The sequence below is a fragment of the Corythoichthys intestinalis genome, chromosome 13, assembly GCF_030265065.1.
Source record: "Corythoichthys intestinalis isolate RoL2023-P3 chromosome 13, ASM3026506v1, whole genome shotgun sequence".
Classification (NCBI taxonomy): Eukaryota; Metazoa; Chordata; class Actinopteri; order Syngnathiformes; family Syngnathidae; genus Corythoichthys; species Corythoichthys intestinalis.
The window spans coordinates 36,847,962-36,872,263 of record NC_080407.1 but is presented as its reverse complement, the minus strand read 5'-3'; the positions used below and the strand labels follow the sequence as shown (position 1 = coordinate 36,872,263).

The 24,302-nt window shown below is 41.8% G+C and overlaps 1 protein-coding gene across 2 annotated transcripts in view; it reads left to right on the top strand.

Moving 5' to 3' along the window:
- The window catches only part of LOC130929104 (uncharacterized), a 50,366-nt gene that overhangs the window by 11,098 nt on the left and 14,966 nt on the right, over positions 1 to 24,302 (top strand). The window contains exons 3-9 of one of the 2 annotated variants that reach the window (XM_057856051.1): positions 5,290 to 5,490; positions 5,987 to 6,187; positions 22,013 to 22,085; positions 22,198 to 22,238; positions 22,304 to 22,446; positions 22,525 to 22,704; positions 22,801 to 22,992. In XM_057856051.1, the coding sequence (XP_057712034.1) occupies positions 5,290 to 5,490; positions 5,987 to 6,187; positions 22,013 to 22,085; positions 22,198 to 22,238; positions 22,304 to 22,446; positions 22,525 to 22,704; positions 22,801 to 22,992 (1,031 nt within the window). Of the gene's footprint in view, positions 1 to 5,289; positions 5,491 to 5,986; positions 6,188 to 22,012; positions 22,086 to 22,197; positions 22,239 to 22,303; positions 22,447 to 22,524; positions 22,732 to 22,800; positions 22,993 to 24,302 lie in introns of both variants that reach the window. The other variant, XM_057856050.1, reaches the window with a different exon arrangement.

The following is a 24,302-nucleotide window of genomic DNA, read 5'->3' as shown; positions in this document are numbered from 1 at the left end:
ATTCTTGGTTAAAAGCAAAAACCGGCCATTGGCAGTTATTTTACATAAATATTGCGAGGTATGGAGCGGCTTATTTCTCCAATTGATTTTTTTTCATGACGTTTCAAAATGCATGCAATGTACGAAAAATATAATAATTACCTTGGATCCTCGAACAGATCACTCCTGAGACAATCCTTTTTGTTAGTATGCGGTCCAGCTTTCATACTTTTTGAATGTTAATCCGACATTGTGCTCAAAAGCATGTGTGAGAGTTCACTCCCACCGATATCTAAAAAATAAAGTGTTTTTTTTTTTTAGTTTTTCCTTGCCGCCAGAGAGGGTCTAAGGATGGGGGATACCGACCCAGGTCATGCACTCATCTCATTCATCTACTGTATCTGACTGTGTATCAAAATGACTCTGTAAAGCCCTCTGAGACAAACCTGTTGTGATATAGGGCTATACAAATTAAATTGAATTGAACAGTTGGTGCTTGGCTCCCCTGGTGTTATTGCCAAGCCCTTTCTTTGCCCTGTGCATGTATTGCTCCATGGGCCTGCTCATTTTAGCCGCTATGATGCCTGATAGGAGCTTCCATGTGGTGCTGAGGCAGGTGGCTGGTAGTTGAATGGTACTGTTCCCTTCTGGGGTCCTTCATGATGAGGACTGTCCGACCTTTGGTTAGCCACTCTGGGTGAGTCCCCGATTTCAGCAGCTGCTAGGCGTTCATGGAGTGCAGTTAGCTTCTTAAGCCAGTAGGCATGAATCTTGTCGGGCCCTGGAGCTGTCCAGTTCTTCATTTTGGACAGTCCTGTCTGGATGTCTGCTGTTTTGATTACTTGTGATGCTGTTGTGATGTCCTGACTGCAGGTCAGCAAGCTACCCTGCCACTGAGAGTAGACCTTAGCTGGATTGTTGGAGATCATTGTGTTTATTCTCCTGGCCTCTACTTTTTTTGTGTACCTCTTTAGGCGGCTAGCTGGGGCTTAGTGTGAATGCCTAACCGCTGACCGGGGTTTGAACCCCCAACCTCCCGTCAGCGATATTACCACTGAGCTATTCATACATATACAGTATATGGCGGAAAACACAGACAAGACTGAAAAAGCAGTTTCTGCTCTTGCACTCCTCTTTAAAAGAAACTGGTGTATTTTACTTGCCTGGCACAGCAAGACTATTCTCCCTGTATTTTTCAAACACTGTGAGAAAAAGTCTGGGACCTAGCCCATTAATGGCCTCTCGAGCAAGGTACAAAATCAATCGTCCAATCAGATTCGTTTATTTGCATGACGTGTTCTTAACGAGTAACGTCACTTTTGCGCGCCGAAAGTCGTGTCTACAACAACACAGATGGCGAACGGGAGAGCCGATATGTTCCAATCCGCGGTAAAACCTGTTTTAAATGACCAAAAACACATCGAAACAAGTCATTGACAACAGTCAACATGGCTCGCGCTAGCCATGTTGAATAAACTTCTCCATTCTCCGCTCACGCTAATTACTTGTCGCTTTAACAACGTCATGTCTGCCCGTCGCTGATTGGTCCACTCCGCTGTCTGTTTGCTGTGGCTTGCTCCGCCCTCGGAATTTGATCCGCCGGACGGTCGCCAGGCACAATCACTGGAACAGCGGTGAGTCTGGTATAGACCCTACCCACCGTCGTCACAAAATCACGTGCTCGCTGTATGGTTCCGCCCCCTTGTCCGTCATTTTGTGTCTGTATTATCAATGGTCTCAATTGATCGAGCAATTTATAATGCATTTCATGGAAGACCCGGTGCTTTCGGATGCCGTAAACTCACTTGATGCGTTGCATAAAAGGCGTTATGTGGAAAAGCTTCAGTTTATCCATTCGCCAGATCAATATTTGATGCCTAAATCAATGTTTTTCGACCCGCTGTCTCCGCCGTATTTGCCTGACATCTGCTAGCTCAACTATCTTGTCCACACAAAATCAGCCTATTCTCACGAAAGTTTGAAAAACTTTAAGAGCTTGGAGGCTTATAAATACTTCGTTGCTGGTTGGGTGAAACAGGTCCTCGTCCACGAAAATTCGGCAGGAATCTATCTTGTGCTTGGAAAGGTGAGTTACGAAATTTTCAATTCAAAGTCTTTTGTTATTGCTAACATCCACTGTCAAGTCTAATGTATTTCATGTCGTTTGTCAATGGAGTTAGGGCTTTTAATGTTTATATGGTTTAGCGATAGCACTCTCACTACATACATACGTGTATGTTGTCGGCGATTAGCCTAGCAATGATCTTAATTGTGGTTGTCAGCCCAAAACCCTCTAAATATATATTAAATGCATCTTACCAGATATAAAATGACTACTACATAATCTGTGGTAATCGTCTAAAGCCCAGTTTTCTCGTCGAATTGCAGCAGCCCATCTCGCTCTCTTCTCTCCGGGTCTCTCGGAATCCGGTAGAACTTCAAGTCTCTCCGTCTTCTCCGTCTATCTTCTCTGTTATTGCAACCGACCGCCACACATGCCTTCACCATTTTGATTATTAATGTTAACGAGCAGAAAAACACGTCGTAAATAGGAGGAATGTACGTAGCCGTAACAGGTAAACATGATGTGTTGACGGACAATTGGGCGGCACCAGTCAGGAGGAAGGAGTTGTGACGTCACGTGGGTAGGGTCTATACCAGGCAAGTATTTTATGCCAAAACAACTGTTGTGTTTGATAGAACAATATGTTTATGTGCTGCCATAGCAGATTCATGGCGCATTAAGCCCCCCAACTATTTTTAAATTGCCCGTTTTACCCTGGAAACCCCTGTTTACAGACGTCGCGCAACTGTTTTTGTTTCAACCCAGCCATGAAAACAAGGTAAGTAATTATATTTAATATTCAAAATGTCTGTCATTTTTAGCTTAGAATCATTAATTGATGTCTACTTTTTTGTTTAAAAAAAAAAAAAAAGACTTAAAAAAATTATTCACTCGCATATTTTAAACTTTTAAACAAATTACGTCACAATGAAAAAAAATGGCTTCTGTAAAAAAGTCACGCTAACTATCGCTAAATTGTATTTTTTTGTTAATGTCGCATTTTCCCCGATATGTTTGTTAGATAAATAATTGATCCAAACAAAGAAAAATTGAAAAAAAATGTTTAAAAGAGAAAATTTATGAAAAAGAAAATCTCAGCCACTCCTTGACGTCTGCGATTTCTGCATCGCGAATCGCGACCTTTGTTATATTACCATGTTTCATCCATAAAATCCCCCAGAAAATTAAGCCGTGGCCATTCACAGCTATGTCTTGACACTCAGTGATACATGCGACATGGAGTTATGGATCGAAACAAGGTAAGTACGCGATCATATCTCGTTAAAGTCATGGCGTCTGTAATTCTGCTCTTGCGTGCTCTCACCTACAGAGATAGGGTTTTGCTGTTTAAAAAACTTTTTTTTTTTTTTTTTTATGCCCTCCTGTCCAAAATGTTTCTTCCACTAGAAAAATGAGATTTTAAGCTTTCCAATGATGTATCACACATGCATATAGGACAATTTTGAAATCTGGCCAAATTGGGGGTCTCAGAGCGGAACTTCAAGTCACTTGAGTGTTTTCCGCTTTATATAACTTTTTTGAGAAAAATAAAAAGGGACATATACAGATTAGTGACGGGATCTGTCGTTCACTTGAGTCAACGAATCCCTTCCGGTTCGTTCAGTAAAAAGATTTCGTTCAAACAAATCGTTCAACGAATCGTTCGCCCCCCTCATCTCCCTTCCCGCCCAAATGAATCGTTTGGTTAGTGAACGGGAAGTGACGTTGCCGAACAAATCACCAAAGACCGCTTCGCAGTGTAACTGAACGGGAAGTGACATTGCTTGGTCCCTCCCTCTCTTGCACACAGGCTCCTTATTGACTGCTCGTCGTAGTTTCACAGATGAGTGACAGGCGATATCATTCTGCTTTCACAGACAGCCTCGTCTCCCTCCCGCTGCTGCAAAAGCGAGGGAGAACTTCCGCGTCGTCTGTCCTAGTTCAAGGGGATGAAAGTCATGGCTTGTGCTTGCATTTCGATTTAGGACACGGTTAAACATTTTCCTTTTGTGGGGGTTTGGGGTCGGGGGCGCACGGACTTTCTTTAGCATGTTCTTGATCACATATACAATGCTGCTGCTACCAGCCAACGCAGCATGCTTGCTGTCACGAAAATAAAAATAAATCGAAAGTTTAATTTCTAAATATGGAACGACCAACACATCATATTTACCTCTCGCTATGTTGTATTTTTGTTTTCATGCTCATCACTATTATTTTTGGCCACTATTGTTAAAACTAAAGTGTAAATAGCTAGTTGTCAAATGTGCTTCTTTGAAATAAAAACAATACTACATTTTGATATTTGCCAGTTTAATTGCAAATCAGTATTAAGATGATCAATTTTTGCACTGGTATTAATAAATAAAATAATCCGGTCAGCTCCCCTGCCGCTTGCTCAACGCCCTCCCACGCAGCGAACAAGCACCAACTTCATGGAACGAATCAGTACAGATGGTGATTAGTTCGGTCTCGTTCACCCAAACAATTCGTTCAAAAAGAACGAATCATTCGCGACCGATACAACACTAATACAGATAGGGATTTATGGGGGCATTAGAGCTAACCCTTATATTTAATTTTCATATAATATTCTGTACTCAATCTGGTACTGATGGGGAATGACCAAGGTTGGAGCACTTGGAGGTAAGTTCCTTCAACATTTTACGCTATATCGATTGGCACACGAAGGGGTTCATAGGCATTTATGTAAAATGTATTAATCAGATTAGCACGCCCGTATGATTAAAAAAACTATTATATGATCATTTAATGATAGGAATCAAACAAACAAGACAAGTCTCACCCGCAAAGAATTTTAAAAGCAATGATTAAAATAATTTAAATAAAAAATAATAATTTAAAATATGTATTTTTTGAAGATCCCAAAATTTTGAGGGGGATAGGTCTTAGATTAAAATATTGGTTAGTCTGTTTGATCGGAGACCCGGAAAGAGAGAACTCCCATGCCGGCCAGCGCATTGCCCTCGGGTCCCTGTTAACCGGCTAGCCGTCAGGTTAACCGAGGGGGATCCGGAGAGATAACAGATTCTAAAGTGCCTGAAGTGCCGCTGTTTGCAAAGTATGGCAATCGGTGAATCCTTCTCTCCTGAAGTGAGCGAGAATGAGATCATGTTGTTTCTAGACTATTTTAAATATTAATGCTGCCTTTCGTGTCTAAAATGGCTTTTCAAAGTGTGTGTAAACTTTTTTTTCTATCCACTGTCTATGCTTTTGTTTCCCAGAGCGCACCATCAAGGAGGAACAGAGCGCGGGAGCTAACAGCACTCTGATTAGTTCTGACTGCCACTGTCCCAATCCCACACTGACTGAATTCTGCCGTGAAGATTGCAAACATAACAGCGAGTCCAGAACCGCAAACCCTTCTTTCTCCACGGAGGCGTCCACCATCTACACCGGGCACCAAAGTCTGCGTGGTGTGACAGGTAAGGATGGAATTCGAGGTTTTTGGCGACTTTTTACAGCTTCCCCTGCTGATATCGCTCTGGGGCTTGTGGAACTTGAGTGGCAACTGTTCTCTTCTTATTGAAGTGTAGATGCTCTGCCGATTAGGTCGTATTCTTTACTGTTCGGCGCAAAAAGGGCTGCAGCCTTTTGTCAATCAGCGCTAGCCCATGTCTGGCAGGTTGACAGTTTACATGGAGGATCTGCCTGTAAAATAATTCCTGGTGTTCACTTTGGTGGAATTACAATTATGTTTAGGAAAATAACAGATCGAATTGTCATAATAAGAATTCTCTCACCACTGCCACCTACAGGCGACGGCTGCAAGGAGAAACAACATACGGAGCGGACGCACAATGCGATCATGTTGTTCATAGAATATTTTAAATATTATACTGCCTTTCGTGTTTAAAATGGCCTTTCATAGTGTGTGTAAACTTTTTTTTTCCATCCACTGTCTATGCTTTTGTTTCCCAGAGCGCACCATCAAGGAGGAACAGAACGCGGGAGCTAACAGCACTCTGAATAGTTCTGACTGCCACTGTCCCAATCCCACACTGACTGAATTCTGCCGTAAAGATTGCAAGCATAACAGCGAGGCCAGAACCGCAAACCCTTCTTTCTCCACGGAGGCGTCCACCATGTACACCGGGCACCAAAGTCTGCGTGGTGTGACAGGTAAGGATGGAATTCGAGGTTTTTGGCGACTTTTTTTTAGCTTCCCCCACTGATATCACTCTGGGGCTTGTAGAACTTCTGTGGCAACTGTTCTCTTCTTATTAGGGCCCGAGTACTAAGCGAAGGCCCTACTGTTTCGCAAAGGATTATTATTAGGGCCCGAGCACTAAGCGTGCGAAGGCCCTATTGTTTTGCAAAGGATTATTTATTTATTTATTAGGGCCCGAGCACTAAGCGTGCGAAGGCCCTATTGTTTTGCAAAGGATTATTTTTTATTTTTTATTTTTTTTAAAAAATTTTTTAGGGCAAATGAAAACGGCCAATTTGGAGGCCTGAACATGCACGAAAAGTCACCAAAATTTGCACATACGTGCGGAAAATTGTAAATTTCGATAATTTTGCAACGTTGCAAAAAAATATAACAAAATGGCTCAGTGGCGCCCCCTTGAAATTTTAAAATTGGCCTATAACATTAGGGTCTGTCAGCGTAGAGCAATGAAATTTGGGGGGTCTATACCTTGTCCAAAACCGCTCCAAAAAAGCATTTACACCCATATTCCAAACCCAACAGGAAATCAGTTATTTTGGATCAAATATGAAATTTTTATCGATTTACAGGGTGCACATTTGAGACTTTTTCGCCGAGGGAGTTAGTTGGATCATCTTCAAAATTGGTGAGACTGTTCAGGAGACATATGAAATCTTAAGTTTTGAAAATGGTGCGTTTTCATTCACGGGTCTGACCTGGGCGTGGTGCCAAAGTCGGCCATTTTTTCGGCAAAATGACAAATTCAGTAAATGACTAATAGTTCCTTCACACAACGTTCAATCTTTTTCATATTTGGCATGTATGTGCGGTATCCCACCCTTAACACGAGTGCATTGAAATATTACCCATTAGGTCTAGCGCCCCCTAGTGAGAACAGGAAATGCCTTTTTTTACGAGACAGGTTCCTCCTCCAAGGGAAAAAAATCTGTTGACCTCAAACCTGCATCAGGGTAGTCTTAAGACCTGTGTTCAGGTGCCTGATGAAAAATATTGAGGTTTTGTTGAGGCGGAGGGGTCCAAACAGGAAAGTGAAAATGAACGTCAACAATTTGTCACGCAAAAAACTTTGAACAGTCATAACTCGGCAGATATACAACATATCTGCGCCAAACTTCCCGTGTTTGTTGAGAGTCATACCCTGAAGGTTCTTGTAGGGGTCATTTGCATCAACTCTATAGTGCCAACTAGTGGCGACAGAAAGAAGTTTTAAAAAAGGCCTTTCCTATTGAGTTTTTTCAACATAGAGCGAGGAAATTTGGGGAGTAGATACCTTATGCAAAACTGCTCCAAAAAGTCTCTTGCACCTGTATCCAAATCCAACAGGAAATCGAGTATTTTGGATAGAATGTGAAATTTTCATGGGTTCACAGTAGGAGTTTACATTTGGAGGCTTGAATATGCACAAAAACTCATAAAAATTTGCACATACATGTGGCTTTGGATAACGTTCGATAATCTTGCAATGTTACGAAAAAATGTAACAAAATGCCTCAGTGGCGCCCCCTTGAATTTTTCAAAAAGGTGTTTCCTATTAGGTTTTTTTAACATAGAGTGATGAAATTTGGGGAGTCGATACCTTGTGCAAAACTGCTCCAAAAAGTCTCTTGCACCCGTATTCCAAATCCAACAGCAAATCGGGTATTTTGGATCGAATGTGAAATTTTTATCGGGTCACAGTAGTTTACATTTGGAGGCTTGAACATGCACGAAAACTCACAAAAATTTGCACATACATGCGGCTTTGGATAACGTTCCATAATCTTGCAATGTTACGAAAAAATGTAACAAAATGCCTCAGTGGCGCCCCTTTGAATTTTTCAAAAAGGCGTTTCCTATTAGGTTTTTTTATCATAGAGTGATGAAATTTGGGGAGTCGATACCTTGTGCAAAACTGCTCCAAAAAGTCTCTTGCACACACATTCCAAATCCTACAGGAAATCGGGTATTTTAGATTGAATTCGAAATTTTTATCGATTTTCAGTGTGCACATTTGAGACCTTGGCACGGAGGGAATTAGTTTGATCATCCTCAAAATTGGCGAGACTGTTCATGAGACATATGGAATCTTAATTTATCAAAATGGTGTGTTTTCATTCACGGGCCTGACCTAGGGGAGGTGCCAAAGTCGTCCATTTTTTCGGCTAAACGCCAAATTCGGATAATGACTGATAACTCCCTCATACAACGTTCAATCTCTTTTAAATCTGGCAAGTGTGTGAGGTATCCCAGCCTGAACAGGACTGGATTGAAATATTACCAATTGTGCCTGGCGCCTCCTAGTGGGAGCAGGAAATGCACATTTTTACGGGACACACTCCCCCTTTAAGGGAAAAAAAAAGTCAATCAACCTCAAACCTGCATAAGGGAAGCCTTAAGACGTGTTGAGATGGCTGATGAAAATTATTGAGGTTTGGGTAAAGCAGAAAGGTCCAAAAGGAAAGTGATTATGACTGTCATCATTTTCTCTCTCCACATATTTTGAACAGTCATAACTTGGGAGATGTAGAGGGGGGCTGTCTGCCACCACCTCGACCTGCATGCCGTCTGAGTTTGCATGGCGTCCGAGTTGCGCCAAAGTGCGAGGGCCCGTTCAGTCCTGCTTGCAGGCCTAGTTTATTTTATTTTTTTCAGGGCAAATGAAAACGGCCAATTTGGAGGCCTGAACACGCACGAAAAGTCACCAAAATTTGCACATACGTGCGGAAAATTGTAAATTTAGATAATTTTGCAACGTTGCAAAAAAATATAACAAAATGGCTCAGTGGCGCCCCCTTGAAATTTTAAAATTGGCCTATAACATTAGGGTCTGTCAGCGTAGAGCAATGAAATTTGGGGGGTCTATACCTTGTCCAAAACCGCTCCAAAAAAGCATTTACACCCATATTCCAAACCCAACAGGAAATCGGTTGTTTTGGATCAAATATGAAATTTTTATCGATTTACAGGGTGCACATTTGAGACCTTTTCACCGAGGGAGTTAGTTGAATCATCTTCAAAATTGGTGAGACTATTCAAAAGACATAAGAGATCTAAAATTTTCAAAATGGTGCGTTTTTATTGACATGTCTGACCTGGGCGTGGACCTAAGTCGGCCATTTTTTCGGCAAAATGACAAATTCAGTAAAAGACTAATAGCTCCTTGACACAACGTTCAATCTTTTTCATATCTGGCATGTATGTGCGGGATCCCACCCTTAAAAAGAGTGCATTGAAAAATTACCCATTAGGCCAAGCGCCCCCTATTGGGAACAGGAAATGCCTTTTTTTACTAAACAGGCTCCTCCTCCAAGGAAAAAAATATATTCACCTGAAACCTGCATCAGGGGAGCCATAAGACATGTGTTCAGGTGCCTGATGGAAAATACTGAGATTTGGTTGAAGCAGAAGAGTCCAACAGGAGAAGTGAAAATGACTGAAGCCATTTCGTCTCACCACAAGTTTTGAACAGTCATAACTTCTACAACATATCTGCGCCAAACATCTCGTGCTTGTTGAGTCATACTCTGAAGGGTCCTGTGGGGGTCATTTGCATCAACCCTACAGCGCCAACTAGTGGCAATAGAAAGTCACTCATTTTTCTAATATATGTCCAGTTCTTTTCAGGTTGGTCATTATAGTTTCAAGACCTTTTGAAATATTTATTTTACGGCCCATGTCCACATGTGTCTGTCTGTTGCCGTGACGACCCTTTATTCGCTCCTTTTTTGTAGTACTCTGTCCAATAGGGGTTTTTATCTCTTAGGTGTGTGAATGTAAAGAGGCAACGTTCAAGCATGTTAGGTTCTAATGAGATGATTAGGGAGGATGATCTGCCACCACCCTGACCTGCTCACTGTCTGAGTTGCGTGACGTCCAAGTTGCGCTAGATTGCGAGGGCCCGTTCAGTCCTGCTTGCAGGCCTAGTTAGGGCCTGAGCACTAAGCGTGCGAAGGCCCTATTGTTTTGCAAAGGATTATTAGGGCCCGAGCACTAAGCGTGCGAAGGCCCTATTGTTTTGCAAAGGATTTTTTTTTTTTTTTTTTTTTTTTCAGGGCAAATGAAAACGGCCAATTTGGAGGCCTCAACATGCACGAAAAGTCACCAAAATTTGCACATACGTCCAGAAAATTGTAAATTTCGATAATTTTGCAACTTTGCAAAAAAATATAACAAAATGGCTCAGTGGCGCCCCCTTGAAATTTTAAAATTGGCCTATAACATTAGGGTCTGTCAGCGTAGAGCAATGAAATTTGGGGGGTCTATACCTTGTCCAAAACCGCTCCAAAAAAGCATTTACACCCATATTCCAAACCCAACAGGAAATTGGTTATTTTGGATCAAATATGAAATTTTTATCGATTTACAGGGTGCACATTTGAGACCTTTTCACCGAGGGAGTTAGTTGGATATGAGACATATGAGAGCTTAAGTTTTCAAAATGGTGCGTTTTCATTCACGGGTCTGACCTGGGCTTGGTGCCAAAGTCGGCCATTTTTTCGGCAAAATGACAAATTCAGTAAATGACTAATAGTTCCTTGACACAACGTTCAATCTTTTTCAGATCTGGCATGTATGTGCGGTATCCCACCCTTAACACGAGTGCATTGAAATATTACCCATTAGGCCTAGCGCCCTCTAGTGAGAACAGGAAATGCCTTTTTTTACGAGACAGGTTCCTCCTCCAAGGGAAAAAAATCTGTTGACCTCAAATCTGCATCAGGGGAGCCTTAAGACCTGTGTTCAGGTGTCTGATGAAAAATATTGAGGTTTCGTTGAAGCGGAGGGGTCCAAACAGGAAAGTGAAAATGACCGTCAACAATTTGCCTCGCAAAAAACTTTGAACAGTCATAACTCAGCAGATATACAACATATCTGCGCCAAACTTCCTGTGTTTGTTGAGAGTCATACACTGAAGGTTCTTGTAGGGGTCATTTGCATCAACTCTACAGTGCCAACTAGTGGTGACAGAAAGAAGTTTTAAAAAAGACCTCTCCTATTGGGTTTTTTCAACATAGAGCGAGGAAATTTGGGGAGTAGATACCTTATGCAAAACTGCTCTAAAAAGTCTCTTGCACCCGTATTCCAAATCCTACAGGAAATCGGGTATTTTTGATCGAATGTGAAATTTTCATGGGTTCACAGTAGGAGTTTACATTTGGAGGCCTGAACATGCACGAAAACTCACCAAATTTTGCACATACATGCGGCTTTGCGTGGATTTTGATAATCTTACGACATTACGAAAAAATGTCAAAAAATGGCTCAGTGGCGCTCCCTTGACCCTTAAAATTTTCAAAAAGGCCTCTCTTCTCAGGTTTTCAACGTAGAGCGATGAAATTTGGGGAGTAAATACCTTATGCCTAACTGCTCAAAAAAGCCTCTGCACCCATATTCCAAATCCAACAGGAAATCGGGTATTTTGGATCAAATTTGAAATTTTTATCGGTTCACAGTTGGAGTTTACATTTGGAGGCCTGAACATGCACGAAAACTCACCAAAATTTGCACATACGTGCAACTTTGTGTAAATTTTGATAATCTACGAACAAATTTAACAAAATGGCTCAGTGGCGCCCCCTTGAAATTTTCAAAAAGGCCTCTCCCATTAGGTTTTTTCAACGTAGAACGATGAAATTTGGCGAGTCAATACATTATGCAAAACTGCTCCAAAAAGTCTCTTGCACCCATATTCCAAACACAACAGGAAGCCGGAAATTTTGGATCAAATGTGAAATTTTATCGATTTACATTTGAGACCTTGTCGTTGAAGGAAATAGTTGGATCGTCTTCAAAATTGGTCAGACTATTCAGGAGACATATGAGATCTTAGGTTTTCAAAATGGTGAGTTTTCATTCATGGGTCTGACCTGGGCATGGTGCCAAAGTTGGCCATTTTTTCGGCAAAATGACAAATTCAGAAAAAACTGCTCCAAAAAGTCTCTTGAACCCATATTCCAAACCCCACAGGAAATTGGGTATTTTGAATGTGAAATTTTTATCAATTAACAGGGTGCATATTTGAAACCTTGTCACAGAAGGAGTTAGTTGGATCATCTTCAGAATTGTTGAGACTATTCAGGAGACATAGGGGATCTAAAATTTTCAAAATGGTGCGTTTTCATTCATGGGTCTGACCTGGGCATGGTGCCAAAGTTGGCCATTTTTTCGGCAAAATGACAAATTCAGTAAATTACTAATAGCTCCTTGACACAACGTTCAATCTTTTTCATATCTGGCATGTATGTGCGGTATCCCACCCTTAACATGAGTGCATTGAAATATTACCCATTAGGCCTAGCGCCCCCTAGTGGGAACAGGAAATGGCCTTCTTTACGAGACAGGCTCCTCCTCCAAGGGAAAAAAATCTATTGACCTCAAACCTTTTTCAGGGGGGCCTCAAGACATGTGTTCAGGTGTCTGATGAAAAATATTGAGGTTTCGTTGAAGCGGAGAGGTCCAAACCGGAAGTGAAAATGACCGTCAACAATTTGTCTCGCCAAAAACTTTGAACAGTCATAACTCAGCAGATATACAACATATCTTTGCCAAACTTCCCGTGTTTGTTGAGAGTCATACCCTGAAGGGTCTTGTAGTGGTCATTTGCATCAACTCTACAGTGCCAACTACTGGCGACCGGAAGAAGTTTTAAAAAAGGGCTTTCCTATCGGGTTTTTTCAACCTAGAGTGATGAAATTTGGGGAGTAGATACCTTATGCCTAACTGCTCCAAAAAGCCTCTTGCATCCATATTACAAATCCAACAGGAAATCGGGTATTTTGGATCGAATGTGAAATTTTTATCGGTTCACAGTAGGAGTTTACATTTGGAGGCTTGAACATGCACGAAAACTCACCAAAATTTGCACATACATGCGGCTTTGCGTAACGTTCGATAATCTTGCAACTTTACGAAAACATGTAACACAATGGCTCAGTGGCGCCCCCTTGAATTTTTCAAAAAGGCCTCTCCATCTAGGTTTTTTCAACGTAGAGGGATGAAATTCGGAGAGTCGATACCTTGTACAAAACTACTCCAAAAAGTCTCTTGTACGCGTATTCCAAACCCAACAGGAAATCGGGTATTTTGGATTGAATGTGAAATTTTTCTTGATTTACAGTGTGCACATTAGAGACCTTGGCACCAAGGGAATTAGTTTGATCATCCTCATAATTGGCGAGACTGTTCATGAGGCATATGAAATCTTAAGTTATCAAAATTTTGTGTTTTCATTCACGGGCCTGACTTGGGCGGGGTGCCAAAGTCGGCCATTTTTTCGGCAAAACATCGAATTCGGAAAATGACTGATAACTCCCTCATACAACGTTCAACCTATTTTAAATCTGGCATGTGTGTGAGGTATCCCAGCCTGAGCAGGACTGGATTGAAAATTTACCATTTGTGCCTGGCGCCTCCTAGTGGGAACAGGAAATGCCCTTTTTTACGGGACACACTCCTCCTCTAAAGGTAAAAAATCAATCTACCTCAAACCTGCATAAGGGGAGCCTTAAGACATGTGTTTAGATGCCTGATGAAAATGATTGAGGTTTGGTTGAAGCAGAAGGGTCCAACAGGAAAGTGATAATGACTGTCACCATTCTGTCTCTCCACACATTTTGAACAGTCATAACTTGGCAGATATGCATGATATCTGCTCCAAACTTCTCATGCTTGGTGAGAGTCTTACCCTGAAGAGTCCGGTAGTGGTCATTTGCATCGACTCTGTAGCGCCAACTAGTGGCAGCAGAATTTGTGGCCATTGCATGCTCGAAAACGCAAAACAATTTCTCATCCCAAAAAAGAAGCGAGTTTAAAGCATTTTAGGTTCTCATTAGATGATAAGAGGGGGCTGTCTGCCACTACCCCGACTTGCGTCACGTCCGAGTTGCGCCAAAGTGCGAGGGCCCGTTCAGTCCTGCTTGCAGGCCTAGTTATTTATTTATTTTTCATGGCAAATGAAAACGGCCAATTTGGAGGCCTGAACATGCATGAAAAGTCACCAAAATTTGCACATACGTGCGGAAAATTGTAAATTTTGATAATTTTGCAACGTTGCAAAAAAATCTAACAAAATGGCTCAGTGGCGCCCCCTTGAAATTTTAAAATTGGCCTATAACATTAGGGTCTGTCAGCGTAGAGCGATGAAATTTGGGGAGTCTATACCTTGTCCAAAACCACTCCAAAAAAGCATTTACACCCGTATTCCAAACCCAACAGGAAATCAGTTATTTTGGATCAAATATGAAATTTTTATCGATTTACAGGGTGCACATTTGAGACCTTTTCGCCGAGGGAGTTAGTTGGATTATCTTCAAAATTGGTGAGAATGTTCAGAAGACATATGAGAGCTTAAGTTTTCAAAATGGTGCGTTTTCATTCACAGGTCTGACCTGGGCGTGGTGCCAAAGTCGGCCATTTTTTCGGCAAAATTACAAATTCAGTAAATGACTAATAGTTCCTTGACACAACGTTCAATCTTTTTCATATCTGGTGTGTACGTGCGGTATCCCACCCTTAACACGAGTGCATTGAAATATTACCCATTAGGCCTAGCGCCCCCTAGTGAGAACAGGAAATGCCTTTTTTTACAAGACAGGTTCCTCCTCCAAGGGAAAAAAATATTTTGACCTCAAACCTGCATCAGGGGAGCCTTAAGACCTGTGTTCAGGTGCCTGATGAAAAATATTGAGGTTTCGTTGCAGTGTTTCCCACAGTCTCGTTTGGGCCCGCCACAGTCTCGTTTACCCCCCCGCCGAATAAAAAAAAGAAGATAATAATCAGATGCGTCAGTCAGCCGATTACACAGCTGTAGCCCACTCCACTCTACTACCCGCGAGAGCGCGCGCGGGTAGTAGAGTAGCATTTTAGAGTAGTATTTTATTTTATTTATTTATTTATTTATTTAAGAGACGCAAGGGGAACGAGTAGGAAGAATGGACGAACGAGCGAGATAGCGAGAGATAGCGGTCGCATGTCTTAGCAGCACGCTGTTATTTTGTTATTGTTTTTCTGTATTATTGTGACCACAATCAAGTGGGTAAGCAAATACAGACTTCTCTCCTTCTTCCCCATATCCGGGGCATTACAATAGTTTGGATCGGACTTTTCGGCGAAAGTGAGCGGTGGACGGCCGTCTTGGACGTAAAGCAAACTTTGATTGAACTTGCGCGGAGAAAATAAAGCCTTGCTCTATTTTCAGAGCGTTGGTCACAGTAAAATATTTATTAGTTCAAGCAGAGTAAAATGATACATATTCACGGTACAAGAACGTCGTTTCCGTGTCCATCGATTGGTAAGAAAAGGCTGTTTGTACGAGTGACGTGTGGGCGCTCCCGTCAGGGGGGACATTTCGCGTGGAGTGGCTATTTTTCGGCACAACACCGGCGCGCCAACTTCAGACAATTACGGCTGACGAAACTTTGATAAATGCGCCCCCCCTCCCCCCAATTTCGCGAGCTCTGGGACACTCGAAAAATGACTCTCATACCTCTCCTTGCTAAGTTAATGGTACCTCGCTGTGCGTTTGTGTGGAAACTTAGTTCACGAACAACGGGGAAAAAACTATTCACCTTCTCACCGAATCAAGTAAAACTCTTTACACGGCTATTAGAATTCACCCAGTCCTGTAAATGGGTCAGTTGACAGAAGGACAAAAAAGAAAAAAAAAAAAAAAAAAAGGAAAATGTTGTGGTAATGTAGTACTTACGAGGGTCAAATAAAAAGGAAAAAGGAGGACTACGACGGCGGTCTGAAACCCGCGGCTCTCGGGCCGCATGCGGCTCTTGGGCCGCATGCGGCTCTTTAGCGTTGCTTTTTTTTTTTTTAATGGAAAAAGATGGGGGAGGGAAATATATTTTTTGTTTTAATAGGATTTCTAGGAGGACAAACATGACACAAACATTCTTTCAATTCATTAATATTGTATTGAAGTTAGACTTGTGGTGGCATCGTACAACAGAGTAGTCACGTGGTGCGCTATAGGATCCACTGCAGGGAAAATAAACATTTAATCATGAAAGCTAATTATGTATTTCTAGCCAACTTAGTCATTTTTATAGTAGGCTAATATAGCTAGTATTGATAATTATAAGGCTTGTACAAGGCTTTGAATTTTTTGCTGCTCCAGACATACTGTATCAGTTTTTTTTTGGTTGTTTTTTGTTGGGGGTGGGGTCAAATATGGCTCTTTCAACAGTTTGGGTTGCCAACCCTGAGTCACTACGAGATGTAAGTCGTACTAATGCTACGAGAAAAAAAGTCGCATTATTACATAGGGTAACGTAGCTGTAATCAGCTACGCATTTTACATACATGTACCGTAGCTGAGAGCTATAACATTAGCCTAGCTAATGAAATATTTAAAATATATCTTTGTTATGGTTCGTCTTGGGGGAAAAAAATAATGAAGAAAAAAAAAAAAATTCGCCGTGGTACGACATGGTGAGGCTGTCCGACTCCGATGCAGCCCACCACCACAGTTTCAAAAAATCCTATGGGAAACACTGGTTGAAGCGGAGGGGTCCAAACAGGAAAGTGAAAATGACCGTCAACAATTTGTCTCGCAAAAACTTTGAACAGTCATAACTCGGCAGATATACAACATATCTGCGCCAAACTTCCCAGGCTTGTTAAGAGTCATACCCTGAAGGGTCTTGTAGGGGTCATTTGCATCAACTCTACAGTGCCAACTAGTGGCGACAGAAAGGAGTTAAAAAAAAGGCCTTTCCTATTAGGTTTTTTCAACGTAGAGCAATGAAATTTGAGGAGTCCATACCTTATGCAAAAAATGCTCCAAAAAGTCTCTTGCACCCATTTTCCAAATCCAACAGAAAATCGGGTATTTTTGATCGAATGTGAAATTTTTATCCATTTGTAGTATAGTTAACATTTGGATGCCTGAACATGCACGAAAACTCACCAAATTTTGCATATACTACATGTGGCTTTGCGTGGATTTTGATAATCTTGCAATGTTACAAAAAAAATGTAACAAAATGGCTCATTGGCGCCCCCATGAACTTTTCAAAAAGGCGTTTCCTATTAGTTTTTTTTAACATAGAGCAATGAAATTTGGGGAGTCGATACCTTGTGCAAAACTGCTCCAAAAAGTCTCTTGAACCCATATTCCAAACCCCACAGGAAATTGGGTATTTTGAATGTGAAATTTTTATCAATTAACAGGGTGCATATTTGAAACCTTGTCACAGAAGGAGTTAGTTGGATCATCTTCAGAATTGTTGAGACTATTCAGGAGACATAGGGGATCTAAAATTTTCAAAATGGTGCGTTTTCATTCATGGGTCTGACCTGGGCATGGTGCCAAAGTTGGCCATTTTTTCGGCAAAATGACAAATTCAGTAAATTACTAATAGCTCCTTGACACAACGTTCAATCTTTTTCATATCTGGCATGTATGTGCGGTATCCCACCCTTAACATGAGTGCATTGAAATATTACCCATTAGGCCTAGCGCCCCCTAGTGGGAACAGGAAATGCCTTTTTTTTTTTTTTTTTTACGAAACAGGCTCCTCCTCCAAGGAAAAAAAATCTATTCACCTGAAACCTGCATCAGGGGAGCCATAAGACATGTGTTCAGGTGCCTGATGAAAAATACTGAGGTTTGGTTGAAGCAGAAGAGTCCAACAGGAGAAGTGAAAATGACTGAAGCCATTTCATCTCACCACAAGTTTTGAACAGTCATAACTTCTGCAACATATCTGCGCCAAACATCTCGTGCTTGTTGAGTCATACTCTGAAGGGTCTTGTAGGGGTCATTTGCATCAACCCTACAGTGCCAACTAGTGGCAATAGAAAGTCACTTGTTTTTCCAAAACATGTCCAGTTCTTTTCAGGGTGGTCATTGTAGTTTCAAGACCTTTTGTAATACTTATTTTACGGCCCATGTCCACATGTCTCTGTCTGTTGCCGTGACGACCCTTTGTTCGCCATTAAAAGGAAATATTTTTTTTCAGAGACTCAGGCAGCTTATAGAGCCACAGAATTTGGCACACTTGGTGGAATTGGCCCAGTTAGAAGATTCATTTTGTTTTTTGAATAAGGGCTTGGCTGCACAGCACAGTAGTACCTCCTTTTTTGTAGTACTCTCTCCAATAGGGTTTTTTATCTCTTAGGTGTGTGAATGTAAAGAGGCGACTTTCGAGCATGTTAGGTTCTAATGAGATGATTAGAGAGGAGGATCTGCCACCACCCTGACCTGCACACTCTCCGGGTTGCGTGACGTCCGAGTTGCGCTAGATTGCGAGGGCCCGTTCAGTCCTGCTTGCAGGCCTAGTTATTATTATTATTTTTTTTTTTCAGGGCAAATGAAAACGGCCAATTTGGAGGCCTGAACATGCACGGAAAGTCAACAAAATTTGCACATACGTGCGGAAAATTGTAAATTTCGATAATTTTGCAACATTGCAAAAAAATATAACAAAATGGCTCAGTGGCGCCCCCTTGAAATTTTAAAATTGGCCAAAACATTAGGGTCTTGGGTTTAAAAATTTTAGATCTCCTATGTCTCCTGAATAGTCTCACCAATTTTGTAGAGCAATGAAATTTGGGGGGTCTATACCTTGTCCAAAATCGCTCCAAAAAAGCATTTACACCCATATTCCAAAACCAACGGGAAATCGGTTATTTTGGATCAAATATGAAATTTTTATCGATTTACAGGGTGCACATTTGAGACCTTTTCGCCAAGGGAGTTAGTTGGATCATCTTCAAAATTGGTGAGACTATTCAGGAGACATAGGAGATCTAAAATTTTCAAAATGGTGCGTTTTCATTCTTGGGTCTGACCTGGGCGTTGTGCCAAAGTCGGCCATTTTTTCGGCAAAATGACAAATTCAGTAAATGACTAATAGCTCCTTGACACAACTTTCAATCTTTTTCATATCTGGCATGTATGTACAGGATCCCACCCTTAACACAAGTGCATTGAAATATTACCCATTAGGCCTAGCGCCCCCTAGTGGGAACAGGAAATGCCTTTTTTTACGAAACAGGCTCCTCCTCCAAGGAAAAAATATCTATTCACCTCAAACCTGCATCAGGGGAGCCATAAGACATGTGTTCAGGTGCCTGATGAAAAATACTGAGGTTTGGTTGAAGCAGAAGAGTCCAACAGGAGAAGTGAAAATGACTGAAGCCATTTCGTCTCACCACAAGTTTTGAACAGTCATAACTTCTACAACATATCTGCGCCAAACATCTCGTGCTTGTTGAGTCATACTCTGAAGGGTCCTGTAGGGGTCATTTGCATCAACCCTACAGCGCCAACTAGTGGCAATAGGAAGTCACTGGTTTTTCCAATACATGTCCAGTTCTTTTCAGGTTGATCGTTGTAGTTTCAAGACCTTTTGAAATACTTATTTTACGGCCCATGTCCACATGTCTCTGTCTGTTGCCGTGACGACCCTTTGTTCGCCATTAAAAGGAAATATTTTTTTTCAGAGACTCAGGCAGCTTATAGAGCCACAGAATTTGGCACACTAGGTCGAATTTGCCCAGTTAGAAGATTCATTTTGGTTTTGAATAAGGGCTTGGCTGCACAGCTCAGTAGTGCCTCCTTTTTTTTAGTACTCTCTCTAATATGGGTTTTTATCTCTTAGGTGTGTGAATGTAAAGAGGCGCCTTTCGAGCATGTTAGGTTCTAATGAGATGATTAGAGAGGATGATCTGCCACCACCCTGACCTGCACACTGTCAGAGTTGCATGACGTCCGAGTTGCGCTAGATTGCGAGGGCCCGTTCAGTCCTGCTTGCAGGCCTAGTTGAAGTTGTAACGCGTGGCAGGGCAGGATGATTGCATAAAAGGTAAAAAAAGGGAGCAGACGTCCACTTATGCACTTTTAATGCACAAAAATATATAAATCCAGCTCAACCACTCGTCACTCGGGAGTACAACGGACCATGTACACATGATCACACTTGACTCCCCAAAAAGTAGGTAGCAACTGAAGAAGAAAGTGAACATACAACATAAAGAGGCGCCACCGTGTGGTGGATGTCCTAAGGCACAAAGAGGATCACAGAAGTGACCGTTACATAGTCCCCCCGATGAGAAAAAGGCTGTCCACAGCCGTACACAGCTGAAGATGAACCATAAAACAGCTAAACAGCATACTATACATAGACGACTGTAAAGGCTGAAAGGCACATAGGGCAAAGACTATATGAAAAATAACAAAAACAAATGCACAGTGGTTTTTACTCTTTGAACTTCAAAAGCTTTGAAAAACATGATCCTCAATTTCAACAACAAACATGGGCAAATATGGTAACCAAATCAACACATGACAAACAAAGAACAGCAGCACAAAACATGGCCAATGACCAGAAACGGCTAACTCCAGGTCAAGTCTGTCAGTGTGAAAGGCATTGGTCCATTCACAATTAGCCCAACCAGACGCCATCCTGGGGCAACGTCTGGGCCTGAGGTCGCATCGCCTTGACGATCCAGGAAATAGACGGATCCCAAACCAATGTCGAAACAGCAGTCGGACCATCACATCCAAGAAATAGATGGATCCTTCTCACGTTAATGTCGCAGCCGCAGTCGGGAAAACTCCGATCCTCAGAGGCACAGGAATCGCCAACAACCATCCACGTGAGGCAGTCAAGGTCACCTTCGGATCCAAAGCTTGACAGAGATCCAGGGAAAGAATGTTCGGGCGCCATTTGTAACGCGTGGCAGGGCAGGATGAGTGCATAAAAGGTAAAAAAAGGGAGCAGACGTCCACTTATGCACTTTTAATAGACAAAAATAAATAAATCCAGCTCAACCACTCGTCACTCGGGCGTACAACGGACCATGTACACATGATCACACTTGACTCCCCAAAAAGTAGGTAGCAACTGAAGAAGAAAGACATCATTACAACATTAAGAGGCGCCACCGTGTGGTGGATGTCCTAAGGAACAAAGAGGATCACAGAAGTGACCGTTACAAAGTGCAGATGCTCTGCCGATTAGGTCGTATTCTTTACTGTTCGGCGCGAAAAGGTCTGCGGCCTGTTGTCAATCAGCACTAGCCCATACCTGGCAGATTGACAGTTTACATGGAGGTCCTGCCTGTAAAATAATTCCTGGTGTTCACTTTGTGGAATCACAATAATGTTTAGGAAACTAACAGATCGAATTGTCATAATAAGAATTCTCTCACCACTGCCACCTACAGGTGACGGCTGCAAGACGCTGCGGACGCACAATGTTGGCTGGTTTTGGTCTACTCGGGTTCTGATGCTCTGCTGCAGCTTGTTGTGGAGCATCACTGAGTTTACAGGTTAATTGCACTTGTAAATCACGAGTTATGGACAACGAGTGATGAGATTTGGACCAAGTGCACCAATACAGTTGTGGAAAAACTCTGAATAAGAAGGAAACCTGTTTTTTCTTGTGGCGCTTGTGTCGACTGACCTCGTCACGGTGGAGTCTAACCAGGACAATGTTATCGTACGCTCACGTCACAGGTCATCTCCATTGTTGCTTGATGTCACCTTTCTGAAAGGTCATATTTCAGTGCCACCGACAGAGATAGACCTTCGATCCATTTTGACTGAATTGTATCTTAAGTGAGTTTATTCCAAATGTATGGAACACTCCCAGTCAAAATGGATGGGACACCGTTAATGTCAAATCTGACATTTTAATCACGCTCTTTTGCATGTTCATTTTCCTAGCAGGTTGAGAACAGCTTTCTCCTTTGTCAGTTGGCTTCTTTCACACTTGATTACAGCTTTCAGATTTCAGCCAATTATCTGTAATTCTTTAATAAAATGTTCTTTGTATGTTCAGGTATGCCAGTCATGACAGGCGCTGTGTTCAAACGGATCGGCAAACAATGGAGCAAAAGCTCTATGTTAACCAGGTGATTACAGTGTCCAAATTTTCAATTTAATCATTCAGAGCAACATTGAGTTAATACATTTACAGTAGTGCCATCATATTTTATGGGCCCTATTACTTTTCTCATCTTGCAGGTTACCTATCATATTGGTCGCGATTCTTCTGCTCCTAACTGGTGGGTTCTCGCTCGGGTTATTTTCTACAAAACTGGACTCGTAAAGTGTTGTCTGTGTCTTTTAGGTTTGTGCTGGTTTGGCCTACTGGGTCTGAGTATTCTAGAGTTTAGGACTTCAGTCTCTGACATCCCTATGCCCACCGCACATGAAGCTCTCGCTTCTGAATGGACTACTAAGAATCGAGCTGCTGCAGAAGACTCAAAGGAGGTGATGTTGAGGATATCATATCTGTCTGCGGGGCTTTCAATTTGAGAACCAATAGTCTATCTTGTCCTCCCCTTTTAGGAAGCGACAGCAGCATCTGAGTCGGCGCGCCTTGCTAGCATGGAGAACAGCCTGGCGAAATTGTGGGAGCGTGTTGAGGCTAATGGCCGGCATGCCGAGCGGATGCAAGGCAAACTAATCCGGAAGCTGTTCGAACTCAAGCAAGGATGCGAGAAAAACAGACTGTGGCAGAATAGCCTGGTGAAGCACCAAGTGGACACGTTGAGGGTATCGGATATCTGTCTCTGCGGGGCTTTCAATTTGAGAACCTAGGTCTGGCTTGTCCTCCCCTGATAGGAAGCAACAGCAGCATCTGAGTCGGCGTGCCTTGCTAGTATGGAGAACAACCTGGCGGAATTGTGGGAGCGCGTTGAGGCTAATGGCCGGCATGCCGAGTGGATGCAAGGGCGAATTAAGCAGATCTCATCACAAACATTGATCTTCAAGATCTGCAAAGAAGTGGAGAAAATGAAGATCTTTCCTAATGCGGTAGGAATTTGTTCATCCGTTGCCTGCAGTTGACGTTAGATCCGTCCGATCCGTTTGAACTCGAAGCTGTTGAGAGGTTTGTAAAGAGCGGTCATGCTGAGAAATGCCTAGAGGTGGGTAGAGTAGCCAAAAATTATACTCAAGTAGTAGAAGCGTTACTTCCAGATAATATTGCTCAAGTAAAAGTAGTCATCCAAAAATTTACTCAAGTACAGGTAAAAATGTATTGAAAAGAATACTCAAGTAATAAGTAACACTGAGTGTATCTGCTTAGAATAATGATTAATAATGTTTTGTTTTTTTTTCCTCAGCAGAATGTCATCTATATGAACTGCTATTATTATACTGTACTACCACCTATTACATGACCACATTAGGCCAAAAAATGACACAAAAATTGTTGAATTCAGACCAGAACAACACTTAAACATCATCCGTACTTTAATCTTAAAACATATAGTAACCATTTCATCTTAATTGTGCCTTATTGCTGTGACAAGGTCAACCAGTTATGGAATTGTTTTGATTCCTTTTCACCCCATTATGCACTGTCGAGTGATTGAAATTTGGCTGAAATTAAATATACAGTGATCCCTCGCTACTTCGTGCTTCAAACTTCACGCACTCAGTCCATTACGGATTTTTTTTTTCAATTAAAAAAAAAAAACAGATGAGCTGTCCCGAGCCAATCGCTAGTCTCACTCTCCATCCCTCTCCTTGCTCTTTGTCTGAGGCACTGAGTGCACTGGAGTTGCTTATTCAGGTAAACGATGATTGACAGACGTTTCATGTTTGAAGTGCGGTTCTCTGGCAAGATCAGAGCACTGCATATGTCAATCATCGTTTAACTTGTCAAACAGCTGCTGCGGCAACTCATTGTGTGTAAGTGAGCAGCTGGGAGGGGTGATAGTATTGGGGCTGATCAGGCTGACCGCTGCTCTCTTCGCTAAATGAAGCATTTAATAAAGCCAAGCATTTTCTGCCTATTCATGTTTAAAAATAATTGGGTGGGACAATAACATGTTAAAAACCTGTTCTCTCTCTCTCTCTCTGTCTCTCTCTCGCTCTCTCTCTCTCTCTCTCTCTCTCTCTCTCTCTAAAAGCAACAGGTAACACTTTACAATAAGGGTCCTTTACTTAACATTAGTTAATGCATTTTTTTACTATAACTAATGTTTAAGTAACATGACAATAATTCATTTAATCCCTTATCTAACATTTATTAATAAATTAACATGAGTTAATGCATTAGTTATTGCATTTTAAGACAATAACTAATGTTTAAGTAACATTATTGACTCAGACCTAAA